Below are 21,905 nucleotides of genomic sequence, written 5' to 3' on the forward strand. Positions count from 1 at the left end.
GCGGGGCGCTGCCGGGCGGTCGGATGCTGGGTGCCCCCTTTGGGGTGAGCTCAGCCCCGGGGCCGGGTTCACCCCCAGCTCCACGGTGGGGCCCCGGCCCCGTCGCAGGGCCCCAGCCCCGTTCTTCCCCCCCTCGTGAGAAAGCCCCCACCTTGCCCGCGGGGGAAGGCAGGGCGGGGAGGCCCCGTGAATTGGCTCTTTGAAGGAGCCTCCCCTCCTGCCAAGAGCCAGCTGCGGGAGGACAGCTTCACAAAGCGCAGGCTTTAGCACCAAGGTAACGGCTCAGCGGGGCGAGGGGCACGAGCGGGCGAGGGGCGCCGGGGGGCCGAGGACGCCCCCCGTGGCGCTGCCCTGCCCCGGTGCGCCCAGGGGAGCGGTGCCCTCCCGATTTCGGGTCCCCTCGCAGGCCCTCGGCGCTGCTGCGGCGGAGGGCGCAGCGCGACGGGGCGGCAGCCGCCGAGACAAAGGATGCTCGAGCTGACGGCGCGACCCCCCCAAAAAAAAATCGGGGCTGCCGGGGGGGGTCCCCGCTCCCCTCGTCGTCGTGCAGCCCCGCCGGCTCGCGGCACTCGGTGCGTGCCAGGATCAGGCCCTCCCCTGCGAGGGCGCAGCTCCCCGGGCAGGCGTTGCTGCTCGAGGCAGGGACCTTGCCTGTGCCTGCCCCGCGTGGGGGAACCTCCCCGACCCGTTTCCCTGCCTTAAAGGGGGAAAAAAAAAAGGAGCAGGAGCTGCGGGCAGGGCCGAGAGGCAGCGCGGGGGGGAAAAGTGACCCAGACGGCCAGGAATCCGCTCGGCTGTCGGTTCTCATTCCTGCCTGGGGAGCGGTTGGGTTACAGCCCGGCACCGGCGCAGGGGGGCTCCGAAGGGGGGCCGGCGCAGGGTGGGCTCCCAGCGCGGGGCGGGAGCCTCGGGGCTGGCCGGGTGGGCGATGCCGCAGCTCGGAGAGGGGGGGCTCTGGGGTTGTGGCTGCCCCCGCAGAATCCCGGTTTGTGTCGCTGTGCCTCGAGTCGGGGGCACCAAACCCGCCCGGGAGGGGCTGCCGGTGCTGCACATCGCCGGGTGATTTACGCGTCCTCAGCCTCACCGGCGGCAGAATGGGAGCGCAGGTCGCTTCCTCGCGGCCAGCAAGAAGAAGGCAGGGGGAAGCCAGGGCCCTGGAGCCATCCTGCGGGGAGAGCGAGGGTCCCCCTAGGTGGGGGCAGGAGGGGACGAGCCCCCCGCCCCGCTGCAGAGCACGGCAGCACGCAGCAGCGCTGCTCCAGCCTGCGGGGTGAGTGGCGGTGAGGAAGGGACTGGGCTGGGAGAGCCCCGTTTGCCTCCTGCACCCCGTCTGGCTCACCCAGTGCCCGCTTCACCTCCTGCCGGGAGGAGAAATGCTGTCCCCGGCAGCTTTTTTTCCCCTGCGGACCGAGATGAAAATCTCCCTGCATCCCCACGCCTGCATCCTGCAAGGTCACCCGGCGCTTGCCTGGTGGAAGTTTTTGTGGTGTCCTCAGGCAGCATCTCCTGACCTTAACAACTACCATGCTGCAAATACTCTCAGATGATGATTAATGAGAGCTTATATAACCGAGATGAGTCCCTAATACAGCTGGTAGGCTGACAGGAGCGAAGGTGGGAGAGAACCGCGCCGCGCTGCTGCTGCTTTTTCCACGCCAGAAGGAGCCGCAGCTGGCGCAGGGGCCCCTGGAAGCGCTCCCGGCATGGATGCAGGGGTGGGACGGGGCTGTGGGGGGCGAGGAGCATCCGTCCCCAGCCCAGGGGGGCTCCCCAGGCTCTCGCCAGCCCCGGGAGGGAAGCAGAGCATGGCTGGTGCGGAGGCATGGGCTCTGCGGGGAGCCTGGAGCTGTCGGATGTTCCCGAGGGGCCCTAAAGGGACCCCAAACGTGCAGCCACCGCGCAGGCAAACAAGAGACGGGGCGGTTGAGCCCTCTGAAAGCCCGGGGACAGAATTAGGGGGGGCTGAGCCTTGTGGCCCCCGAGGTGATGGCTGAGCTGAGGCTGCTCTCGCTGCAGCACGGAGCTGCTCGTGGCGTGAGATCTGATCCGCCCTTGCAGCTAGGATGGAAAAAAAAAAACAACCAACAAACGACTGCTCCGACCTCAGTGCAAATCCCTGCCTCGGTGCTGGCGTCACGCCGCGCTGCCGGTTCGCTCTGCAGCCTGGGAAGAGTTAGCAAAACGCCCCAAATTCACACCTGGGGGTGCGTGGGCATCGCCTCGGCTCTGCAGGTGGGCAGAGTCCGGCCGCGTCCTTGGTGCGGGTGAGCGGCAGCACGCCTTGGAGGCAGGGCACGGCGCCTGCTGTGGTGCGCCCCAGAAGGGATTTGGTGACTTTTTGGTGCGACGCTGCGCTGGTGTTCAGTTGGTTCTAAACTTTGTGCAGGGGCCCCGTGTTCCTACATCGTGCAGGGGCCGTGTCCCCAGGCTGGGCTCCCGGGGCCCGCATCCCTCCCTCCTCCCAGGGTGCTGGGCCAGCCCCGTGCAGGGATCAGGGGCTCTCAGGGTGGATCCCTCGGTACGGGGTCTGTGGATCCCTGTGTGCAGCCTGGCCTCGTCCGCTCTGCGGGTACCCCCCCCTGCTCCCCTGGGGGGCAACGGCACCGTGCCCGCTGCGCCCACTCCCCGCCAGTGTTGGTGGGGATGGAGCAATGGGGAACCAGGACTGGGATCGGGGTGGTTGCTTGCTGCCCAGAGAGGTTTGGAAATGCACGAGGGGGAAGAAAGCTGGGAACGGCGGAGGCTGAGCTCTCCCGGGGGGGGTTGGGAAGCACATTTGTTTCCCAACGCTCAGGTTTGGGTGTCCCCCACGCTGCCGTGACCCCCCCCCCCTCCTGCCTTAGGGCAATGTGTGCCAGCCCCAGTTTCGTGCAGCTTTTGCAAGCCTTGCTGGAGAGCCGATCCCGCGGCTTGCTGTTGCTTTGTCCTACAACTTGCTAAGTCCTCGTCGCAGTAAATCACAGAGGGAAATGCAGCAGCAACGTTTCTTGCCATGGCAACAGCCTGATTGCGTCAGGGCCTTTTTTTTTTTTTTTTTTTTTCAAGCTGCAAAGCTGGATAAGCAACTCCCTTAGGGAAAGCAGTGAGAGAGGAGGGAATATTTTTTTCCTGCGGGTTTCGGGGCCGCTGGTTCTGAGCTCAGACCCAGCTCAGCATTCCACTCTGTGCTTCCGAGTCCAAGGCTGGCGATGAGACCACCGACGGTCCCGTGGGGCAGCAGGGGCCGGTGGCAGGGGACGGGGCTCTGCGTGCCCCCCCCTGCCGTGCAAGCCCCTGCTCCGTGGCACTGCCGGGAGGAAGGGTTTGGCGAGGGGACCCCTGGCTCGGGCCAGCCTCCGTTCCCTCTTTCCCTGCAATCCCGGCAGAAACAAAGGGCGAGGAGGCGGCTCTGCGGGGCGGTTTGTGCTGGCGGGCGCTGCGGTAGCGGCGTGCACCCCCCCGGCTGCGTGCAGGAAGGGTGGTCCCGGCGCTTTGCTTAGGCTCGGGGGAGGAACACGATGCCGGAGCGCAGAAGCGCGGCTACGTGGACGTTTTTGTTCCCGCTCCCATCCTGCTATTGCACAGCTTGTGTAAGCCAGAGCCCCAAAGCAGGCCGTGGGTGCTGCTCCAAAGCCCCCAGGGTGCTCGCCCGCCTCCTCCCGCTGCCCTGGTGCTCCTCCCCACCCCTCTGGGAGCTGCTTTCCCCAGCCCTTGCTGGAGGCAACGGCACCCAGAGGAATTCGGGGCGGCTCGGGTTTGGAGCTCCCTGCTTTGTGCCGCGTGGTGAGGCTGGTCCCGGAGGCCTGGAGGAAAGCCCCTGCAAAAAGGCCCCGGGGGGGACCCCCAGCCTGCAGGAAGGGCTGCGGGGTGCGCCCCAGGCAGAGCTCCCAGGGAGGCAGGGAGAGGCCTGGGCTGGATGTGGAGGCTGCAGCGAAGGCAGGACAGAAGGGCAGGCGTTCAGCACGGCTCCGTCACTGCCCCCCTCGCGTATTTCAGCGTGGCGCCGAGGGCTGGTGTGCTGCCTTCAAGAAATAAGTATCATTTATACCATGTTTGGTACCATAATCTCTGTCATGGAGGCTTTTTTTTTAAAAAAAAACAACAACAAAAAAGGGTGAGACAAACATCTGTCAGGAGAGGGGTTGCATGATTCAACAGCCGAGCTGATCCCCGCAGTCCCTCCGGCCTCCTGTGATTTATGGCTGAGCGATGATCGCACACCACAGCCTACAGACGTGAAGGCACGGCCTCCGCTTTGAGGAGCACGTAGTTCGGGCCGCCTGTTGGGAGTCCTTGACGAAGCCACGGCACTTTCACCATATTAGGTCACCGCGAGCACCGCTGTCCCTTCTCGTCGGGCACCCAAAGGCGACGGAAAATGGGCCTGGGCATGGGAGCCCGAGGAGCCTCTGCTCTGCTCTTGGGCTGTGCAGGCGGCTTGGGTTCCCTCGCTGCACGGTGCCAGCCTCCGCTGCAGGGAGGTTTGCTCCGGGGAGGCAAAGCAGGCGTTACGCCCAATTAACTGCCCTAACAACCTGCGAAATCTGCCGGGCAAGGTATTTACTGAGCTACCCCTCCCAGCGCCGGTTTCAGCCGCAGGTAGCCCTGCGGTGTGCGTCGAGGTTTCCCCATCCTGGATCCATCCTGGATGCTGGGCACGACCGCCGGCTCGGAGCAGGGGCAGCTGCCCGCAGCCTGCAGCGCCAGACGCCCTGGGTCCGACGGGAACGAGCAGATCTGGAGCACACAAAACCTCCCGAGAGCAGCAGAACTGGGGCGATCTTGGTTAAGAGAGCAACTCTGCCGGTGTCAAAGGAAGGGCATCGGTGCGCACCCGAAGGAGACCAGCATTATGCCCCCTGCTTTTTGTGGACAGATCCAGCCTCTGCTGGGGAGAGCTGCAGTCCCCATACGCCACCCCCACAGCCTTTGGTCCTGGCTAGGACTAAAACAGCCCTGAAGCAGCGCAGGGAAGCGGCTCCGTGCGTCAAGGTCACTTCATCCGCCCTTATCGCGGACCAGAAATGCTTATGTTAACGTGTCCCTAATTTAATCAGAATGCCATGCTGGGGACGCGAGCTCAGGGCTGCGCTGTCATCTTCCCTCTTGAAGGGCAAAAATCACTTTGCGGTCTCACGCGGCTCACGAGCCCGCCCTCCTCGCTCCTCCGGGCCACGGCTGGTGCCCAGCCCCATGCAAAATTGGCCAGAATTGGAACCGGGGCTCGTTCAGTAACTCAGAGCCTCTGCAAACGGGGAAGCGCTCTTTGTATTTGCACAAAATACCGTACTACTTTATCCTGCTATTCAGAGTTTCATCTCGGTTTAAACTATTGCTCTAATATTTTCAAAATGTTGAACCTTTTCCTCTCCTTTTACTGCAGTGTATCACGTGCATTTAATTACCAATAGATCGTATATGTGGTGCATATTATAATAATTACTTAACGTTCTTATCTCGCTCTCAGGACCGGGAAGTTAGTAAGTTTTTTTCACAGTTTTGCCCGTAAGAAAATGCTACTGCTACTAGATTGGTGTCTCCTCAGTGCTGTATTTTTGCGTGTTTCGAGCACCCCGGCTGTGGCTGTCCCTGCAGCACCGAGCCCGCAGACGGCGTGCCGCCGCTGAGGAGGAACGAAACAGCAAGAACTAAAGTAACTAAAACAGCGCGTACGGCAGCAGAGATTGGGGCAGAGAGCAGTACCGAGATTCCTCTGCATCTCGTAATTACTACACGGGGCTGCGTACAAAACCAAGTCGGTGTGGTGACACAGCAGCGAGGAACGGCCCCGCTGAGAGCAGGCAGCGGGCACTCGCTGCCGAGCGGCGGTGGGCAGGAAAGTTTGCATTTCGCCGTGGTTTGGTTTTTTGACTCTGTCCGTTTCCATGCTCAGGTAGGAGTTCGGTGCCGGAGGGCGAACAGCCCCCGGTGTCACGGAGCCTGTCAGCCCTGCGCTGGGGGACGCCCGTGGTGGTGTCGGGGGAAGGAGGCCGGGCAGGGCGAGCTGCAGGGGAGGTTTTGAGGCGAAACTGCAGCTTTGGGGGGAAAAGCTGGGAAATTGGTAGCGCTTTTCAAACCAATGCGGTCCCGCGTAGAAGTGTGCATTGATCTCGGACAGCGCCCTGTGGGACGCCTTTAACACAGAGACATTTTCACCTTACAGGCCCTCCGTCTGGGCCCTTAAGCACTTCAACGCAAAAATGAGAAGGTTTTTTTATGGTTATTATTATTAATTAAAATGCTTGTGCTTTGGAACCAGTAACGGAGCTCTCTCGCCCCACAGGGCCACCGCCGAGCACCGGGGCTGAGGGGGCGGCGGGGACTCGCAGGGACGGCCCCGACGATGAGGGAACGGGCGAGGAGCCGGGGCCGGGGCCAGGCCGGGCCCAAGATGGCGGCGGCCCCCTCCGGCGGCCCCTTTGTCTGCGGCCGCCGCATTGCTGCGAAGGGCGCGAAACTGGGGCAGCGCCGCCACGCCCCCTCGGCGTGCGGGCCGCCAATGGGCGGGGCGGGGCGGGGCTTAGCGGGGCCCCAGCGGCCAATCGGCTGCCTCCACTTCCTTCCTTCTCACAGGGGCTCCCCCGGCCGACAGCCGCCGCGCTGCCGGCCAATCAGCGCCGACATCCACGCCCCACCCCCACGTGGGAGGAAGGGGGGCGGGGCGGACGCAGCGGTTTTGTTTTCGCTCCCCCCTCCCCTCGCCGCCCGGAGGGGGCTCATGAATATTAATGAGGCGCGAGCCAATCAGGCGCCGCCGCTTTGGCGCCGCCGCTCGCCCCGCCCTGCGGCGGCGGCTCTATCTGCATATGCATGAGGGGGGCGTGGCCCCGCGCGAAGCTTTATAAGCCACCGCCCCGCCAGCCTCGGCGTTCATCGTACTGAAGCTTTGGGGGCGCTGCGTGGATTCCGCGGCTCCGCAGCACCGGTAAGCGCCCGCCGCCGCTGTGGGCGGGCTGCGGCCGGCCCGGGGGGGGGGGTTCAGGGCGCCGAGGCCGGCGGTGGTGTGCGGCCGGAGCGGGCCTGGCTGGGCACGGGGCTCCGGAGCCGGGCTCCCGGCCCGCTGCGGGTGCCCTCCGCGGGGATCCGGGAGCAAGGCGGAGCCGTCCCAGTGGCCCCCTGAGGGGGGGAAGGGGCGCGGGGAGGGCCGCGGTGCGCCCTCGGAAACAAAATGGCGACGGGCCTCGGCCGTGCAAAATGGCGGCGGGCGGGAGGAGGCGCGGCGCGCTGCGCCTGCGCGGGGGGGCGGGGCGGGAGGGAGGGGCGGGGGTCTCGCGGCCGGGCGGGGGTCGGCGCTGAGGGGGGCCTCTGGGGGCGCGCATGCGCGGAGCGGCCCCGCGCTTGGCGGGCCCTCAGGGCCCGGCGGGGCGGCCCCGGGCCCCTCGGGAGGCCTCGGCCCAGGGCCCGGCCCCGGCGGCTCCCCCGCGCTCCGCAGCGGCCACTCGGTGGAGCTGGGTCCGTTTAGGGCGCCGGGCTGCTGGTGGGGGGCCGAGGTTAACGCTTGAGGCGGTGGGGAAGCGCGTCTGGGCGGCGCTGACCTCGGTGCGTTGGCTTTGCAGGTCGTGATGGCATCAGACGAGGGGAAGCTCTTTGTCGGCGGGCTGAGTTTTGACACCAACGAGCAGTCGTTGGAGCAGGTCTTCTCTAAATACGGACAGATTTCTGAAGGTAAGGCTGCAGCACCGAGCACCGCGGTGACAGGTGGGTCCCGCGGGGTGCACGGGTGCTGATGCGTGCTTCTTTTTTTCCCGTTTTGTAGTTGTTGTGGTGAAAGACAGAGAGACTCAAAGATCCAGGGGTTTTGGCTTTGTTACGTTTGAAAACATAGACGATGCTAAAGATGCAATGATGGCCATGAATGGAAAGGTAAGGAGCCCTTGGAAATGACTTCTTTTTTTACCTTGAAAGGTCATCACTGAAGCTTGGAAGGCGTGATTCTGTTCAGTACTGCTTGGAAAAAAAGAGAAATAGTAGTGTTCTAACAAAAAATAGAAAAAAATGCCGAAGAGAGTGTGTTGCTAGGGTTTTATGGTGTTTCAGTGTTTTTTAACAATGCAGTTAAAAAGAGAATGACTATGGCTTGAAAGTCAGTTTACTTGTGTAGTTGGCTTAGCCGTGGCATTTAATAAAGCCACTCTTCATAAGAACTAGTAAGTTCTGTTACAGCTTAACTAAAAGGTGTATAACTGTAAAACAGCAAGCTGACTTGTGTGTTTTCTGGTTGTTAGTCTGTAGACGGACGTCAGATCAGAGTTGATCAAGCTGGAAAGTCATCAGAGAACAGATCTCGTGGATACAGAGGGGGTTCTTCTGGGGGCAGAGGCTTTTTCCGGGGCGGCAGAGGTCGAGGCCGTGGCTTCTCCAGAGGTGGGTGTGCATGAATGACTTGTACTTCTTGAAACGATGGTGGCGCTTGTCAGAATGCTAAAGAAAAACCGTAACCTGCTGTCTGTTCAAGGAGGTGGAGACAGAGGCTATGGCGGAAGCAGATTTGACTCCAGAAGTGGAGGATATAATGGTTCCAGAGACTACTATAATAGCAGGTAATGCTGTCGCAACTCCTCCCGTGCCTTGTTGTAGTCGTAAAGCTCTTGATGTCCATTGCCTGCGTGCCAGAAATGTCAACAGGCTGCAGAAACAGTTGACCAAATACAGAGCATGTGGTTGTTTTTTAACAGCAGGAGTCAAGGTGGCTATGGTGACAGGTCTTCAGGAGGATCCTACAGAGACAGCTATGACAGTTACGGTAAGTCTTGGTTCAAATGGGAATGATGCGTACGTTGCTGTAGGAACTCTCTTAAATCTTCTGACCCTGTTCTGAAGTCTGGAAATACTGTAAGGCTCAGTTGGACTGTGCCACTATTTCTGTTCTTGCCCGTAAGAACCAATCTGTCAGGCTTTGGACGTGGTTGTGCCATTTAAGTTTCTAATTTGTAATGCATGTGTAGGAGTTGCTTGGATCTAAGGCAAAGCAAGTTTTTTTTAAAATACGTTCTTCGAGCTTGAGACTAAGCCAAAACTCAAAAGCCCTAACAAACTTTATTCAAGGGTGGGGGAATTCTCTGACGTTGTAGCGCACTAGCTTCTGGAATAATGCAAGGGAGTAAAATGCTGGAACTTGTCTATGCTTCAGTGCCTTTACAATTGTGCCTGCTTCTTGTCCTCAGCTACACACAACGAGTAAAAATCCTTCCTGACTCAAGATCGTCCTTCCAATGGCTGTATTTATAAAGATTTTTGGAGCTTCGCTGAAATCGTTATTGTGTAGTACATCTACTTGTATTTTCACTTTTGTAGTATTATCAGTTCTAATCTTGTCAAACACAGCCTGACAGCTTCTGATAAAAGATGGTCTAATTAGACTTTTCTTTAAGAAAGCTCTGCTTTCAAGTGTTTTTAATCTTTTTTGAAAGCACTTCAGATTTTATTTTATCCTTCATGATGAGCCAAGGCGTTTTTTTTAAAGTTGGGGCCCCAATTCAGTTTCTTTTGAGATAGAAAGGACCTTTAATTCAATGTTCACTAGAAGCTGAACAAGCTGTGGACTTTCTTTCTTTTTTTTTTTTTAAGTGCATTACCTTCGTCTTTTGTAACATTCCTTTAGTGTAGCAAGGTAGGAATGCAGCCTGGGTACAAATTGGAAGGCAAACCACCTTGATATATCTAAAGAGAAACTCGCTTGTATGTTCAACCTGCATAACGGTATTTTTACTGTTGTAATGATGTAAATTACCCAGAAGTAGACTTGCAAACTTACCATAAAAGAGGTTCTTGAAAATGTTTATTTATATTGTCCTTTTTTACTGGAAGAAATATGCATATTCCATTGATATTGTATTTGAAGTGGTAAAGGATTCTTGTATACAGTTTTCTTTGGCTTTACGAAGCCTATTAAAAGACCGTCTGAAATGAACTCTGCTCCTGACATTTACATTTCATTGCACAACACAATCCTTGAAGACGGAGAACAGTCTATGTAGAGGATGCCAGAGGAGAGGAGAAAAAGCAGTGAATAGTACAAGAGCAAACCAGATGTACTGAACAGTCGCTAGAATTTAATCTTAACCGGTCTTGCCATGTGAATTTGTCGACATACTTTCACATAAGAACAGTCAAACTTGTCTGTAGAGGCAGGCGACTGAAAGCATGTACCTTAGGATGTTGTAGCACTCAAAGCCTAAGTCAGCAGAAGCTGAGGGAATGCCAGTGTTAGCGAGGATAACTGATGTTTCCTTAAAATACTGAAATACCCTGCATTGAAAAGCTGTGGTGAGGAATTAGTCCTTTAGTAACTGGACTAGTTACGAGCTTGGTGGAGTGTTCAATGGTAGGGAAATTGCCGTAATTAGCTAGCTTTGTCATTGCCTTACAAGTTCTAAGAATTCTTTGCTAGCATATGGAAACTGCAGTGTCCTTGGAGAAAAGAAGTGTTGTGCCTCCAACAGAAACCTCTGAGACGAAAGCTGCTCTCTTGGCTAGTTCATATGTGGAAATAGTCCTGTAATTCGAGGTAACTCCTTTTGCTCATGTCCGCATCCTTCCTCTTGTTGAGAGCTCATTTGAAAGTCTAATGTACCTGTGAAATATTCCTTTGACAATTTTGGTCAACTGATGGAAAAATTTTAACCCATGCCGTATGCAACCTTTGGCTTGTGGCACAACTTCAGTTCCACAGATCAGAGTTGGGCATGCAGTCATGTCTTGCTAGTAGGTATGGAAGCAAGATGGGAAACCGAATTCCCTGACTTGATATGTGTTCATCTATTGAGACTCTTTTCTAGACTTCATTAAGTTGCTCACTTTAATTGTAGCTTTCTTTGCCATCCTACTTGTTGCCATTAACTTTTTCCCATAGCCCACACTTCCTAAGCAGCCATGTCAAAGTGGTTAACTCTCTGCTTAGGGATCAAATGATACATTGGCTGGCGTATCAAAGGCATCAGCCAGCCCTGGAACAGTTTTCCCAGACTGTGCTTCTGTGGTGTGATGGGTTCAGCGAATGGCTTGTGAAACCCTCGTATATGATGTGACTTGTGTTGGGGGAGGTGGGTGGCAATGTAAAGGCTCTGCTTTATATGATTATTAATGCACCTTTGCTTTGGCAGGCTGAAGAGAAGATGGATGCTCGCCACGGATGCTGAGTGGGGATTCTGAGCAAGGAGAGCATTCCTTCCAGGGAAGCAGGACCAAGATGCGGTTTTGCCAGCCAGGTAACGTCCCATTTCAGCCTGACCTTCATCCCGGGAGCTTTTCCTGAACCAAAAGATTTGGCTCTGTTACTTTTTTTTTAACAGTACTGCTCTTTAAGTGGTAAAATCTGCCTCCAGTAGCTTCAAGATGAAAATGTACGCAGACTCTGCCTTTAAAATTCCCTGTCTTAATTTTATTTCAGCAATGAACTGCATCAGGGAAGACCAAGAAGGACAACCTTAAACTGGAGTGGAGATGAAGAGCTTTAAGCAGTGGTGTTACTGATTTTTATATAGTTCAATGGATCAAGGAATTAAGCCAATTGAGCTAGAATAAAATACTGGAATGTGGAAAAAAATGCATCTTTGTAGTACTTTTGTGGGGGGAAAAAAGATGGATACTAGCTTGTGGCCAAGGCATACAAGAAAAAATTAATTATTTGTTGTGTATAGCCCAGCTAAAGCTACAAAAAACGTTCTGGTGGGAAGGTGGACAGGGTAGGTAAGGCAGCCTGTCTGTAAGGTCAACTTAGGAAGAATTTAAATTGTATTGTTTTAACCTTGAATTAAGTGGCCTAATTGCATCGTTAGTGCATCTGAAAAACTTCAGTAGTGAAGCGGCTACATCTGAAGGGAGCTATCAGATGGTAATTACATAAACGATGAGCATTGTTTGTGCAGAAGAGAAGCTGCTGCTGCCAGCTGAGGAACGCTTGAAATGGTAACAAATGCAGAAGTCTAATTAGCACTTGAATACTAAAAGCCATTTTGAGCTTGGATAAGGAACGATTTCTTTCCATACACATTAGTGCAATGAAAACAATCTCCCTTATGAAAGCTGACGTGGGATGTTTCTGCTACTTGTGCAAGTGGCTGTGTGTTCTTAAAATTCCACGCGTTCCAGTTCTCAGATGGCACGTGAGGTTCACCTGCCTGCCACTGCTGTTCGGTCTTTGAGTGCTTGATTCAAGGTGAAGCTGCTTTAGGGTTATTTACATATTGATGGAGTATTTGTAAGTGAAAAGCAAGCTTTACCTTTTGGGTTTTAGGATCACATGGAGTAAGAGGGGAAGAAAGGTACCAGTTGAGGGTGGTGTAATTACATTGTGCAGAGTTACCTGATCTGAGTCATTCCTTAAAAGGTATTAATACAGTAGCCCCCTTTTGGAAGTGGGGGAAATGATAGCAAATGCTTTCCAAAGGCTTTTAGAGCACAATAGCATTTCCACAACCTTTCCAGAAGTGGAGTTGTGCTCTGCAGATAACCATATGGTGAGTGCTTCCACCAGTCTAATGCCAGGAAAGTGCCCAGGATGGAGCAGGGTAAATTGAGCTGCCGGGATGGGTGTCAGTAAGAAAGCTGACTCCTAACAGCTGGCAAGTTTTAAAATACTGTGTGTAGCTACTTCAGTGCCAAAACATTTCTCTGTGTCTAAAGAGGAGATACATAGTTAGACCAATTCCTGCTAGTGCTGTGAATCAGAAATTCAGCCACAGATCAAATGTGCATAAGCCACCAATTGGAGAATCTGCAATTTTGCATGGACCTCTTTGCCTCTGTGGAACAGAATGGCTAATAAAAAGATTGCCATCTACTCACATCAGCAGATGTTGCCTTTTATTTGCAATGGCTACTGTATTTTGCCAAGAGTAGTGCAGGAGTTAAAGCCTTTGTTTAATTGAGGTGCTATGCTGCAGTTTCATTAACTGCTGCAGTTTGGGTTTCTCTACCTTGTGTCAAAGCAAACTGCCCTTTTCTTCCTCTTCTGTATGCATGCGATAACTGTTAATTTTGTTACCTACTTGCTACCGAGTCTAAGAGGTCAGATGAGTGCTGGCTGCTGAATTCCTTCAGTTGTCCGTGACTCGTTTCTTGCATGCTTCAGGTTACACAAACTCTTCTTCCCTGAGTAGAGGAGGAGGTTTTCCGATACATCACACTGTAACCCAAACTGTCCTTAAAAGTCTTTGCCCTTCAGGCTGTCATCCTCGATATGCTAGACCTGTGTCTTGCCGTGCTACACAGCGGAGCGGAAGCGGCTTAGATTACTTTTTCCACTCCTGCCCTGGTCTGACTGATGGCCGGCACAGGGCTCCTGCTCCAAAATGAATGCTGCGTTCCTAAGAGACCCGCTGCCCCTGTAACCACGCTCAGTTGGTTCCAACTGAATTGATGCAGGTGCCTGATTCTCATGAAAAATGAGGTCTCATTCTTGCTTAAATCCTCAAAATGTGGCAGCTCAATAAGGAGGATTTATACTGATGGAAAGGCTGACAGCTGTGAATGCATCTCTGGCAGCTTGGTGGAGAATGCGCCAGGAGACTGCAATGTGGTAGCTGGACAAAGCACCAAGAGGGTTTCTGGTTCTCTTTGCTACTGTCCTGCCTACCTTTGTGTTAAAAGAACAAATTTGACTGCTTTATCCTGCTTTTTTCACCCCAACCCTCCATCTTGAACAGCTGCTTCTCTGGCTGTTGGTTATGCTAAGTCCCACTTGAAGAATAGTCTTTTAAGCAGTGTATTATGCAAAAAAGAAGCCTGTTCATACAGCCTAAGTGCCTGAAGAAATTATGCAGCTGTGGGTATTGAGCCTGGTAACAATTACTGCCGCGGTATTTGAAGGGCAGGATTGATTGTGTGTTCTCCAGTCCGCAGTGTAAAGCCTGGCCATTAGGGAAGGTTGTAGCTGCTTGCCAGCACACGGACCCACCGAGGCGTCTGTGTTCTGTTGCTGCTTCAATTAGCTCTGCAGAGCAGACAGGTGTGATGGAGGCCAGACACTTAGCTGGTACAAATCAGCTAAATTAATGGGTAACCTTGGATTAAAAAACTTGCTCTTATTAAAAAGTGTTCTTTCTTGCTGGGGACTCCCAGGCACAAAGGAATTCAGGGGGAATTCGGCATGTGGGGTTTGCTGTCCCACGACGGACATCACAATTTTTCATCACAATTTCCTGTGCAGCGATAAGGGTCTACGAGAGCCCTGGGGGCGTTCTGTTCATGCAGAATGGGAATGATGATGAAGCCTACTCCCTGAAATCTACGCTTTTTCTAATTATATAAGCAGTGCTTCCAGTTAAATCTGCTGATACATTTTTGGGGGCAGTATCTGGTAATTTTTAATTCGCACTTTGTATGTTAATGAAGGATGATATTAAATATAGGACTGAGAGTGTGAGAAACTTCGGCTGATTTTAAATAATAACTCAGATGAAATTTAAACAAGTTCAATCTGTAAATACTTACAAAGCATTATTTGAAAGACCGTATGTTCCTATATAGGTTGCCTAGATGCTTAAACACAAGCAAAAATAATTATAGGTGTAAAACCAAGCCTAGTTTGAGATGTTATTTTGGCATCGCTAATTACAGCGCTGCATTAATGATTTGTTCCTGGGATGGGTTCGGGCTGTGCCTGGGGATAGCTAGCTGCCCGGGCTGAATGCAAAATGCAGTTGTGATCTCCAGGCGGTGCTTGGGTGCCACGGGGCTGCTGTGACACCTACTGGTGTGAGCTGAGAGGGGTGACCCCTGTCCGGGCTGAAACTGGTTATTTTTGTACAAGTCCGATATGTCCGGACAGCTCAGGCCTTTCCCCAGAAGGACGATGCCTTAGGGTGGTTTATAAACCACCTGGGGCGTTGGAGCTCTTGTGCTGTGGTTTAAAATGTTCACCGCTGTGAGAGTTGAGGATTTTGGAAGAAGGGTTTGCTGTGTGCCTTTGTTTCGAGTAGCTCGCTGTCCCCCACCAAGTGCACGCCCCAGGATGGTGACAAGGGCTCCCATCAAGGCCGAGGGGACGGTTGGTGACGTCCTGTGGGCCCTCGTCCGCAGGGCCTGAGGGGCTGCGGCTGCCCTGACCGCGTGAGGGGAAAAAGTGGAGCTGAGATCCTGAGGCTGGGGGTTTGTGTGGCGAAGAGAAATGGCAGCTCTGAGGAGAAACGACACCCCTGGGCGAAGGAGTTGTGCTGCGAGGGGGAAATGGCGGCCCTCAGGAGGCCGGGGTGGCTCTGAGGGGGAAATGGCGGCTCTGAGGGGGGGTCTCAGGCTGCCAGGGCCGTAGCAGGACATGAAGATAGGCCTCCGCAGCGCCCCGCTGAGCCCAGCCCCATGCAGGGAGCCTCACGGAACGGCGCTGCCCCGGAACGCCGCGTGCGGCTCCGCCGGGCCCGGACGGTGCCTGCACTGCACAGCACGGGCCCGCCGCCTTCCTGCGCCTGCCCCGCCGCAGCACCGCTCCGAGCCGCCCGGCCATGCTGCGGCCGCTGCCCCGCTGCCTCCTCCTCATCCTCCTCCCCCTCCTGCTGCTGCTGCAGCACGGCGGCTGGGCCGCCATCCTGACTGCCCCGGCCCCGCTCAATGTCACCGAGGCGCCGCAGGCGGCTACCGGTAACGGGACGCGGCCAGGGCCGGGGCCGCTGCCTGGGTTGGGGCTGCCGGTGCTGAAGCGGGCCCTGTACGTGCTCAGCGCCTTGTCTGCGCTGGCTGCGTTCTACTTCCTTCTGCGGGCAGTCCGGTGAGTGCGGGCCCTGTCCCAGTACCCGTTTTGCCCTGTCCCAGTACCCGTTTTGCCCCATCCCAGTACCCGGTTTGCCCCCCCCCCCCCGCCAGATTGTGCCCATTTGTCCCAGCTCCCTGCCCTCCACCAGGCTGGGAGCTGCGTGGAGGTGTTTCCCTGTGGCAGGGGAAACGGTCCTGTACGTTCATGCCACTATTAATTAACACTAAAAAGCCTCCTGGTCCCGTTTGTTGCGCCCGTGGAGCCGTAAGGCCCGGTGACGGAGCACTCACTCTGCCATCTGTGTGCCCTCAGCTCTAGATCAGAGGGACCCAGAGAGCTCAAAACTAATTTCAGGTTGAAGAAGCCTCAGCGGAAGAAATACGGCCTTCTGTCAAATTACGACGAGAACATAGAGATGGCTTCACTGGACAGTGACGAGGACACAGTGTTTGAAACACGAAATCTGAGGCGGTAAGCGGGTATTTCCTATGCTTCTCTTTTCCTCACGAGAAACTAACGGAATCCTTTCCTAAGGGGTGGAAGCTTTGGCACAGATCGTGTAATCAGCTCTGCGTAAATGAAGCTGCTGCCTGTGGTCTTTCTGTGTCAGCACATGGACTTTATTTTGCTTTTCTTCATCTCCCGACCAGCATCCTGAAGGGCACCTGTCCTGGTTTCGCAGACGGTCGGTGTTTGGGGCACCACGTTGTGCTTTGTGCTCAGCAGCAGGGACAGACATCCCTCGTGGCCCAGTCTGAGGCTCCCTGCACTGGCATGGAAATAAAGCTGTCAGTTTCTCAAGTGGGGGAATTGCCCCCGAGTCAGGTCACAGCAAAACTCACGGTCCTGTTGAGGCATCCATTCCCGCTTTCATAGCGATGTGCTTTCATTCCCTGGATCATGCAAGTTTGATTCTCTGGAGAATGTTCTATTAAAGCTGAGGAGGAATGTTAGCTAGGCATGGCTTGCTTCTGGCCTCTCAGCTCCCCCAGCTGTTTTGAGGTTGCTAATGATCTGTCAAGTTGTGTGTGCTCACCCTGTTTTGTTTTTTCTTTTCCTTTCCAGGTGATTTCGGACCAGTGGCACCAACTGTGAAGACTGCCCACGGGGGTGCAAGTCCACCAGTGGAATCACCTTACCAATGCTCAAGTTTTATTTTTTTTATAATTGCTTATAAGGACTATTAAAAGCACAAACACTTTGGTAGCTGGGGCTGGGGAAAGGGGACCAAACCTGTTTCCTTTATACGTGTTTCTGGGGAAAGGTGGAGCTGCAAGCTAAAGGATGCTACAACTGCACAGGGAGACACTAAGGGAAATTCCTCAGCATTTGAAATCTAATGGCTCTGGACACAAGTGCTGCAGCTGTGTCTGCTGGCCTATCGGTACTTGAAAAGTGCTCATATCCCTCTCCTGACTGGCAGTCGGCTTGAAGCATCAGGCAAGGGGGTTCCTTCTGTAGGCTGATCCTCTTTCCTTCATGCAGTATCAGGTGACCTCTTGAGTAAGCATCTCTGTAACCAGCTCTGCATCTAATGGTGGAGCTGGGAGAGCTTTTGTTGTCTCTTATACCAGTGTTGGGCATGGATAGCGTTTCCTTAGTTCAGACAGGATAGATTTGGGAAAGAGCAGTGAATTAAATGCAGTTGCAGGATGGGGCGTTACACCTGATAATGCAGGGCGTTACATGGGTTTACAGAGCAAAGATGTTTACAAATGAAATGTGCTGCTTGGCCTGAAGGAGTGTTTCTCCAAGAGTTCCTGGCTGTGTGGCCTGTAGGGCTGTGAGTGTTCAGGCTGCTCTGCCCAGCTGCAGGTCTCAGGGGCTGCAATGGTACTTTCACCGGAGCAATGTGTGACATCCACCCAGCTTCTGGATTTTGAGCTGCTGGCTCTGTCTGAGGTCAGCCCAGCAAACTGGAGGGTTCCCGTGCAGCTCGTTGTGTCCACATCTGGGTTCTTACAATGTCGGACCAAACACGACTGTGTTAGAACGTCTTTGTTAGGTGGATTTACTGCTAAAATGGTGAAAATGGCTTGCAAAGTGCTTCTGTTCGCAGCACATTTCAGCCACTAAGGGAGGGTCGTTCCTTGGAAAACTCTGGGCAGCGCAGACCTATATCCTTAAGTCCTTCTTCCACCCCAAATTGGTAGTGCCTTTGTTAGGAGAACCCAAGGGAAGTTGCCCTGCGGGCCGGGGATTTCCCTCCATAAGAGCTGCAGCTGTAAGGCTAAGGACTTCACCTTTATGGTGAAGATTTAGACTGTCTGAAATAATGGTTCCTTTCTTTTGGTTAGCAAATCCTCTAGATAAGGGGACAAAACAGAGCGGGGCAGAAGGGTACCTCTATCAGGTAGTGATGACAAAAGGTTTTGCTGAGGTTACCTGGGAGCTCGGGGTCTGGCTGCTGCCCCGAAATCCCTCGTGGGGCGGTCGATGGAGCGGTGTGGACCTGGTGCTCACCTGTGCCAGGGGCAGCCTTTCTCAGAGGTTTCCTGGAGAAATGTCACCCTAGGTGCTGGCAGCTCCGACTTGCACACAGGCAAAAGATTTTTAAATATATATTTTTAGTAATGCTGTCATGTGAACACCGCACTTGGATGTGCCCTAATTTCATATCATTTATATCCTTTCATGCCTCTTTTAGGTACTTTCTGCTTGTTTAGCTGATGCAGAGATGAAAGCCTTTGCTGCGCTCCTCGGTGAGGATAGCGGTAATAGCTAGATCTGGCCGTTGCTGCCCCTTGGGTGATCAGAGAGCTGATTTGTTTGATTCATGGTAGTGTAGCTTCCTTGATCCTCTACAGCCTGGCAGGTCTATGAACATGCTGATAACTTTCTTTGGCTCTTCAATTCCCTTTACAAAGTTGTTTCTCTGTTGCATTGTGCACAAGCCAGGTAAGCCTGACTCTTTCAGTCCGCTGACGTGCCCCGGCACAGCGTTTTGACTGACGCGTTCATTGGTCTTTCTTTAGCGGAGGTGATTTACTTGATCATTCTCTAGGCTCTGCTCTTCATTGGACAGATGGGTTTAGCAATTTATAAGTTTCCTTTCCTTGCAGGAGGGAATGATTTTTTAATGTTAACAGTTTGAATGATTTTGATCAAAGAGAGGACCTCAAGCTGTAGGTCCTGTCATGAAAATAATTTTGATGGAATTTGATTTTGCTGTAGTAGGTATTTAGAATGTGAGCAGGGGAAGATGCAGAGGGATGCAGCTAGAGTGTGTAATGAGGTCCCTATTCTTGTGCTGTACAGGCAAGTGATGATTAAGTTGAAGGCCCAGAGGGTGTGCTGGCCCGACACCTATGTACCACGTACATATTTTCAGAAGCCCTTCTGCTGGCCCTCTTTAAAGGAGAGAGTTTCATCATCTGCAGAATGAAAAAGTGATTCTGCAGCTGCGATGTGGGATTGCTGTCACTCTTAATCTGAAGCTGTTCTGGCTAGAGACGAGTTTGAGCTGCAGTCCATGGCCACGGGTGGTGATTTCCACGTTCTGCTGAGCCACCCTGCATCGCGGGAGCAGTCCGTAGCCTGGATTCGCTCCTCACAGGCCACGGCTTTACACTCCCGCCCCGTTTGATGTGGAGTAGCTCCAAATCTCTGTTAAACGCATCTTCTAAGAGGAGAAAACAAAGATGCTAGTTACAGATCTGAGGCTCCTTCAAGTACAAATGCATCGGCACAGCTCAGCTGTGATTATGTATGTACGAGCAAAAGCTCAGCACAGCTTTACTGATCTCTGCTTCTCCTGGACAAATAAACTGGAGCTACTGCAGCAGCCTCTCCTTGCAGAGGTGGAAGAGCACCCCCATGGCGTGCAGCCAGCACAGGCTTTGGGGGGTCTTGCTGTAACTGTGGCCTTGAAGCCTTGTGTTTTGTTCCCCTAGTCTGCGAGCAGTTCAGTAGTCACTTCAGCTGCAGTTTTAGTCACTGTGACATCCACGTTGGTAGCCTTGTAGGTCTCTTGGCAGCAGTTACAACTCGTAGTAGTTTTTCAGAAGAGGTTTAAAGACACAGATGCAAACAGACGCACGTGTGTGCTGAGCCAGCTGCGTGTGAGGCGGCTCCGTCCCGCAGCCGAGCGGCATCAGCGCGGCGCTCTGCTCGTGCGTGCGCCTGTCCCCGGGCAGGCTGATGCCTCGCCAGCTGCTGCTGCGCTTTCGTTCTCTGGAACAAACTGGGATGTTCGTGGGAGGTGCTGTGGGCTCCGGCAGCCCATTCCTGCCGGTCTGTGCCAAAAAAAAATGATGGGACCGAGGCTGTCGGAGCTGACGGGAGCCGGGTGGCGAGGACCAAGGGTGGAGTGCGCGGTGCCCTGCCATGCTGCGCGGTCACCGGCCTGCGTGTCTCACAGGTGACTGCTCCGGAGTTTGCTCGAAACAATCACTGCTGTTTAAGCCAAAGCCTAATTTCTAAAGTTTACATAATTGCCTCTCTGATCTTCTCGGAGGGCTGTATCGAATCCTCTCCTGTTGGTGTTGAACTGCCGGGCAAATCGACGGGACCGTCTGCTGAGGTTAATGAGGTTGACTGAGAGCGATATGAGCATCGGGTCTCTATTGTTAACGACGCTCTTCTGTTTTGTTTCATTTGTACGTGTGACTGGAATGGGATCTGCAGCATTAACGTGCCGGGAGATGGACCTGTGGTATGAGCAGATTGCCAAGAAGTCAATAAAACAGCACTTGAGTGCATTGTGTTGTCTGGGCTCTCAGAAATGAGGAGCTAGTCTTTCACCCTCCCGCCTGAATTGCTGATTTATTTTTAAATAGCAACCAGTCCCGTATTGATTGATTGTTTTACTTTCCTTTTGTTTACAGCGTCCCCCTCCTTTGTATCTCGGAACAAATGAAATAAACCGTTCTGTTCCACCCGACTCCTCCGTTGCAGCGCGCCTGGCAGCCAGCGTTTGGGATTATTCTGCGGGGCTGCCTCACGTGCTTGCTGCTGAGCCCATGGGATGGGGCCTTTTTGGAGCCTTCCCCTGCTCAGCTGCCCTAACCGAGCATCGCCTTGCTTTCTGCTTGGTAACGGTTACGCTCTCGCCTCTTTGTGCCTTATTTTTCTGTTGTTACACTTCTGTCTTCTTGCCCAGTGCTCACCTCCATTGATCATCTCAGGGTTTGTTTCCACTTTCTCCAGTTTCCTCCCTTTCCTTCCTCCCTGTTCTTACCTTTTCTTGTACAGAAGGCGAAGTGAATCCCTGGAGGGGATTCCACAGCAGAAGAGCCGAGTTTTGTTTTATTTATTGCTTTGGGAGGTGGCGGGGGGGGGGTGCTGTCCCCTGGCTGGGGCTGTCCTAGTTCCTCAGCGCAAAGAATTAAACTCTTACCACGACGAAGGGCGTTCCCGGGTACTACCATCTGCTTTCCATCCATCTTACAAACGAGGGTGGCTGTGCACATTTCCGTCATGCAGATCAGTGGCAGCGGAGGTTTCCTGTGTCCCGCTCTGCCGACCTGCTCTTGGCCGTGTCCCTGTGTCCTCCCGGCTGTGGCACAGGAACACTGGTGGCCTAACGCTGGCCCTGGAGGGTGGCACAGCCAGGGGATGAAGGGGCTTTCCTTTGCTCCGTGGTTTGGCTGTACCTGCTACTGCCACAGGCTCCTGCCACGCCGTGTGCCGAGAGGGAAGGCAGAGCCGAAGGAGAAGCTGGTGAGCGGGGGAACCCTGTAGATGGCACTCGCAGACCGAGCATCCTGCTAACGGGGCACTGGCAAGACGTGGGGAGGCTGCGGGTAACTCGCCGGTGCCTTCGAGAGCCAAACCTTCCCTCCGGAGCTGCCTGGGGGTCCGATGCAAGCGCCCTTAGGGGATGAGCCCCCCGCGGGGAGCAGCGGGTGTCGGGGCCCTGCTCCGGGAGCTCTTTGCCTGGAGAAGGCTTCTCCCAGCTGCGGGTGCTGCTCTCCCCCTGCCTCTCTCTCAGCCGTTTTTCGCCCTGTTAGTGCTCCTCTGCAAGGGCTTTTTGTGATTCTGGGACAGCCAAATTTAAAGGTGCCCTCATTTGGTTGAACTAACCCCGCAGGCACCCTGCTCGCTGCCGCCAGGGCGAGGCTTGTCTGTGCAGAGCGCGGAGCTGTCCTGTGCTGGTCCGAGGCTTGGCACCCACCCGGCAGGACCAGAGCCCCCACCCCGAGCCCACTCCCCCCCTTCACACCACGGCTCCCAGCCCAAACGCCTGCAGCGAGCGTTGCAGGAGCTTGCGCCGCAGCAGCGCCCTTTGGCACGCGCG

General features: G+C 54.5%; 3 protein-coding genes across 8 annotated transcripts in view; 2 read left to right on the plus strand and 1 right to left on the minus strand.

The window, feature by feature from the left end:
• The window catches only part of CBARP (CACN subunit beta associated regulatory protein), a 44,411-nt gene extending 39,800 nt beyond the window's left edge, over positions 1 to 4,611 (minus strand). Inside the window, exon 1 of the mRNA XM_035308678.1 lies at positions 4,552 to 4,611. Within this exon, the coding sequence (XP_035164569.1) occupies positions 4,552 to 4,611 (60 nt within the window). The remainder of the gene's footprint in view (positions 1 to 4,551) is intronic.
• Positions 4,612 to 6,772: 2,161 nt separating this feature from the next.
• Positions 6,773 to 11,524, plus strand: CIRBP (cold inducible RNA binding protein). 6 transcript variants are annotated; one of them, XM_035348410.1, is made up of 8 exons: positions 6,773 to 6,904; positions 7,536 to 7,644; positions 7,736 to 7,842; positions 8,205 to 8,343; positions 8,435 to 8,519; positions 8,658 to 8,722; positions 9,144 to 11,186; positions 11,369 to 11,524. In XM_035348410.1, exons 2-7 carry the CDS (start codon positions 7,542 to 7,544, stop codon positions 9,158 to 9,160), a joined length of 516 nt encoding a protein of 171 aa, XP_035204301.1. In that variant the 5' UTR covers positions 6,773 to 6,904; positions 7,536 to 7,541; the 3' UTR covers positions 9,161 to 11,186; positions 11,369 to 11,524. The 6 variants fall into 6 exon arrangements, with proteins under 6 accessions (XP_035204301.1, XP_035204300.1, XP_035204302.1 ...); XM_035348409.1 differs by having other exon boundaries at positions 6,778 to 6,904; positions 8,655 to 8,722; XM_035348411.1 differs by having other exon boundaries at positions 6,778 to 6,904; positions 8,655 to 8,722; positions 11,082 to 11,186.
• A 3,780-nt stretch (positions 11,525 to 15,304) lies between these two features.
• FAM174C (family with sequence similarity 174 member C) lies at positions 15,305 to 20,549 on the plus strand. The gene is made up of 3 exons (XM_035348417.1): positions 15,305 to 15,682; positions 15,980 to 16,138; positions 16,733 to 20,549. The coding sequence occupies exons 1-3, from the start codon at positions 15,420 to 15,422 to the stop codon at positions 16,734 to 16,736; spliced, it is 426 nt and encodes a 141-aa protein (XP_035204308.1). The 5' UTR covers positions 15,305 to 15,419; the 3' UTR covers positions 16,737 to 20,549.
• The last annotated feature ends 1,356 nt before the right edge of the window (positions 20,550 to 21,905 follow it).

This window comes from Oxyura jamaicensis, chromosome 28 (assembly GCF_011077185.1).
Source record: "Oxyura jamaicensis isolate SHBP4307 breed ruddy duck chromosome 28, BPBGC_Ojam_1.0, whole genome shotgun sequence".
Taxonomy (NCBI): domain Eukaryota; kingdom Metazoa; phylum Chordata; class Aves; order Anseriformes; family Anatidae; genus Oxyura; species Oxyura jamaicensis.

Coding starts and splice junctions, on each gene's coding strand:
- CIRBP (XM_035348407.1), top strand. CDS start 7,542: ATGGCATCAGACGAGGGGAAGCTCTTTGTCGGCGGGCTGAGTTTTGAC. Junction 7,645..7,735: donor ATACGGACAGATTTCTGAAG/GTAAGGCTGCAG, acceptor CCCGTTTTGTAG/TTGTTGTGGTGAAAGACAGA. Junction 8,344..8,434: donor AGGCCGTGGCTTCTCCAGAG/GTGGGTGTGCAT, acceptor TGTCTGTTCAAG/GAGGTGGAGACAGAGGCTAT.
- FAM174C (XM_035348417.1), top strand. CDS start 15,420: ATGCTGCGGCCGCTGCCCCGCTGCCTCCTCCTCATCCTCCTCCCCCTC. Junction 15,683..15,979: donor TTCCTTCTGCGGGCAGTCCG/GTGAGTGCGGGC, acceptor GTGTGCCCTCAG/CTCTAGATCAGAGGGACCCA.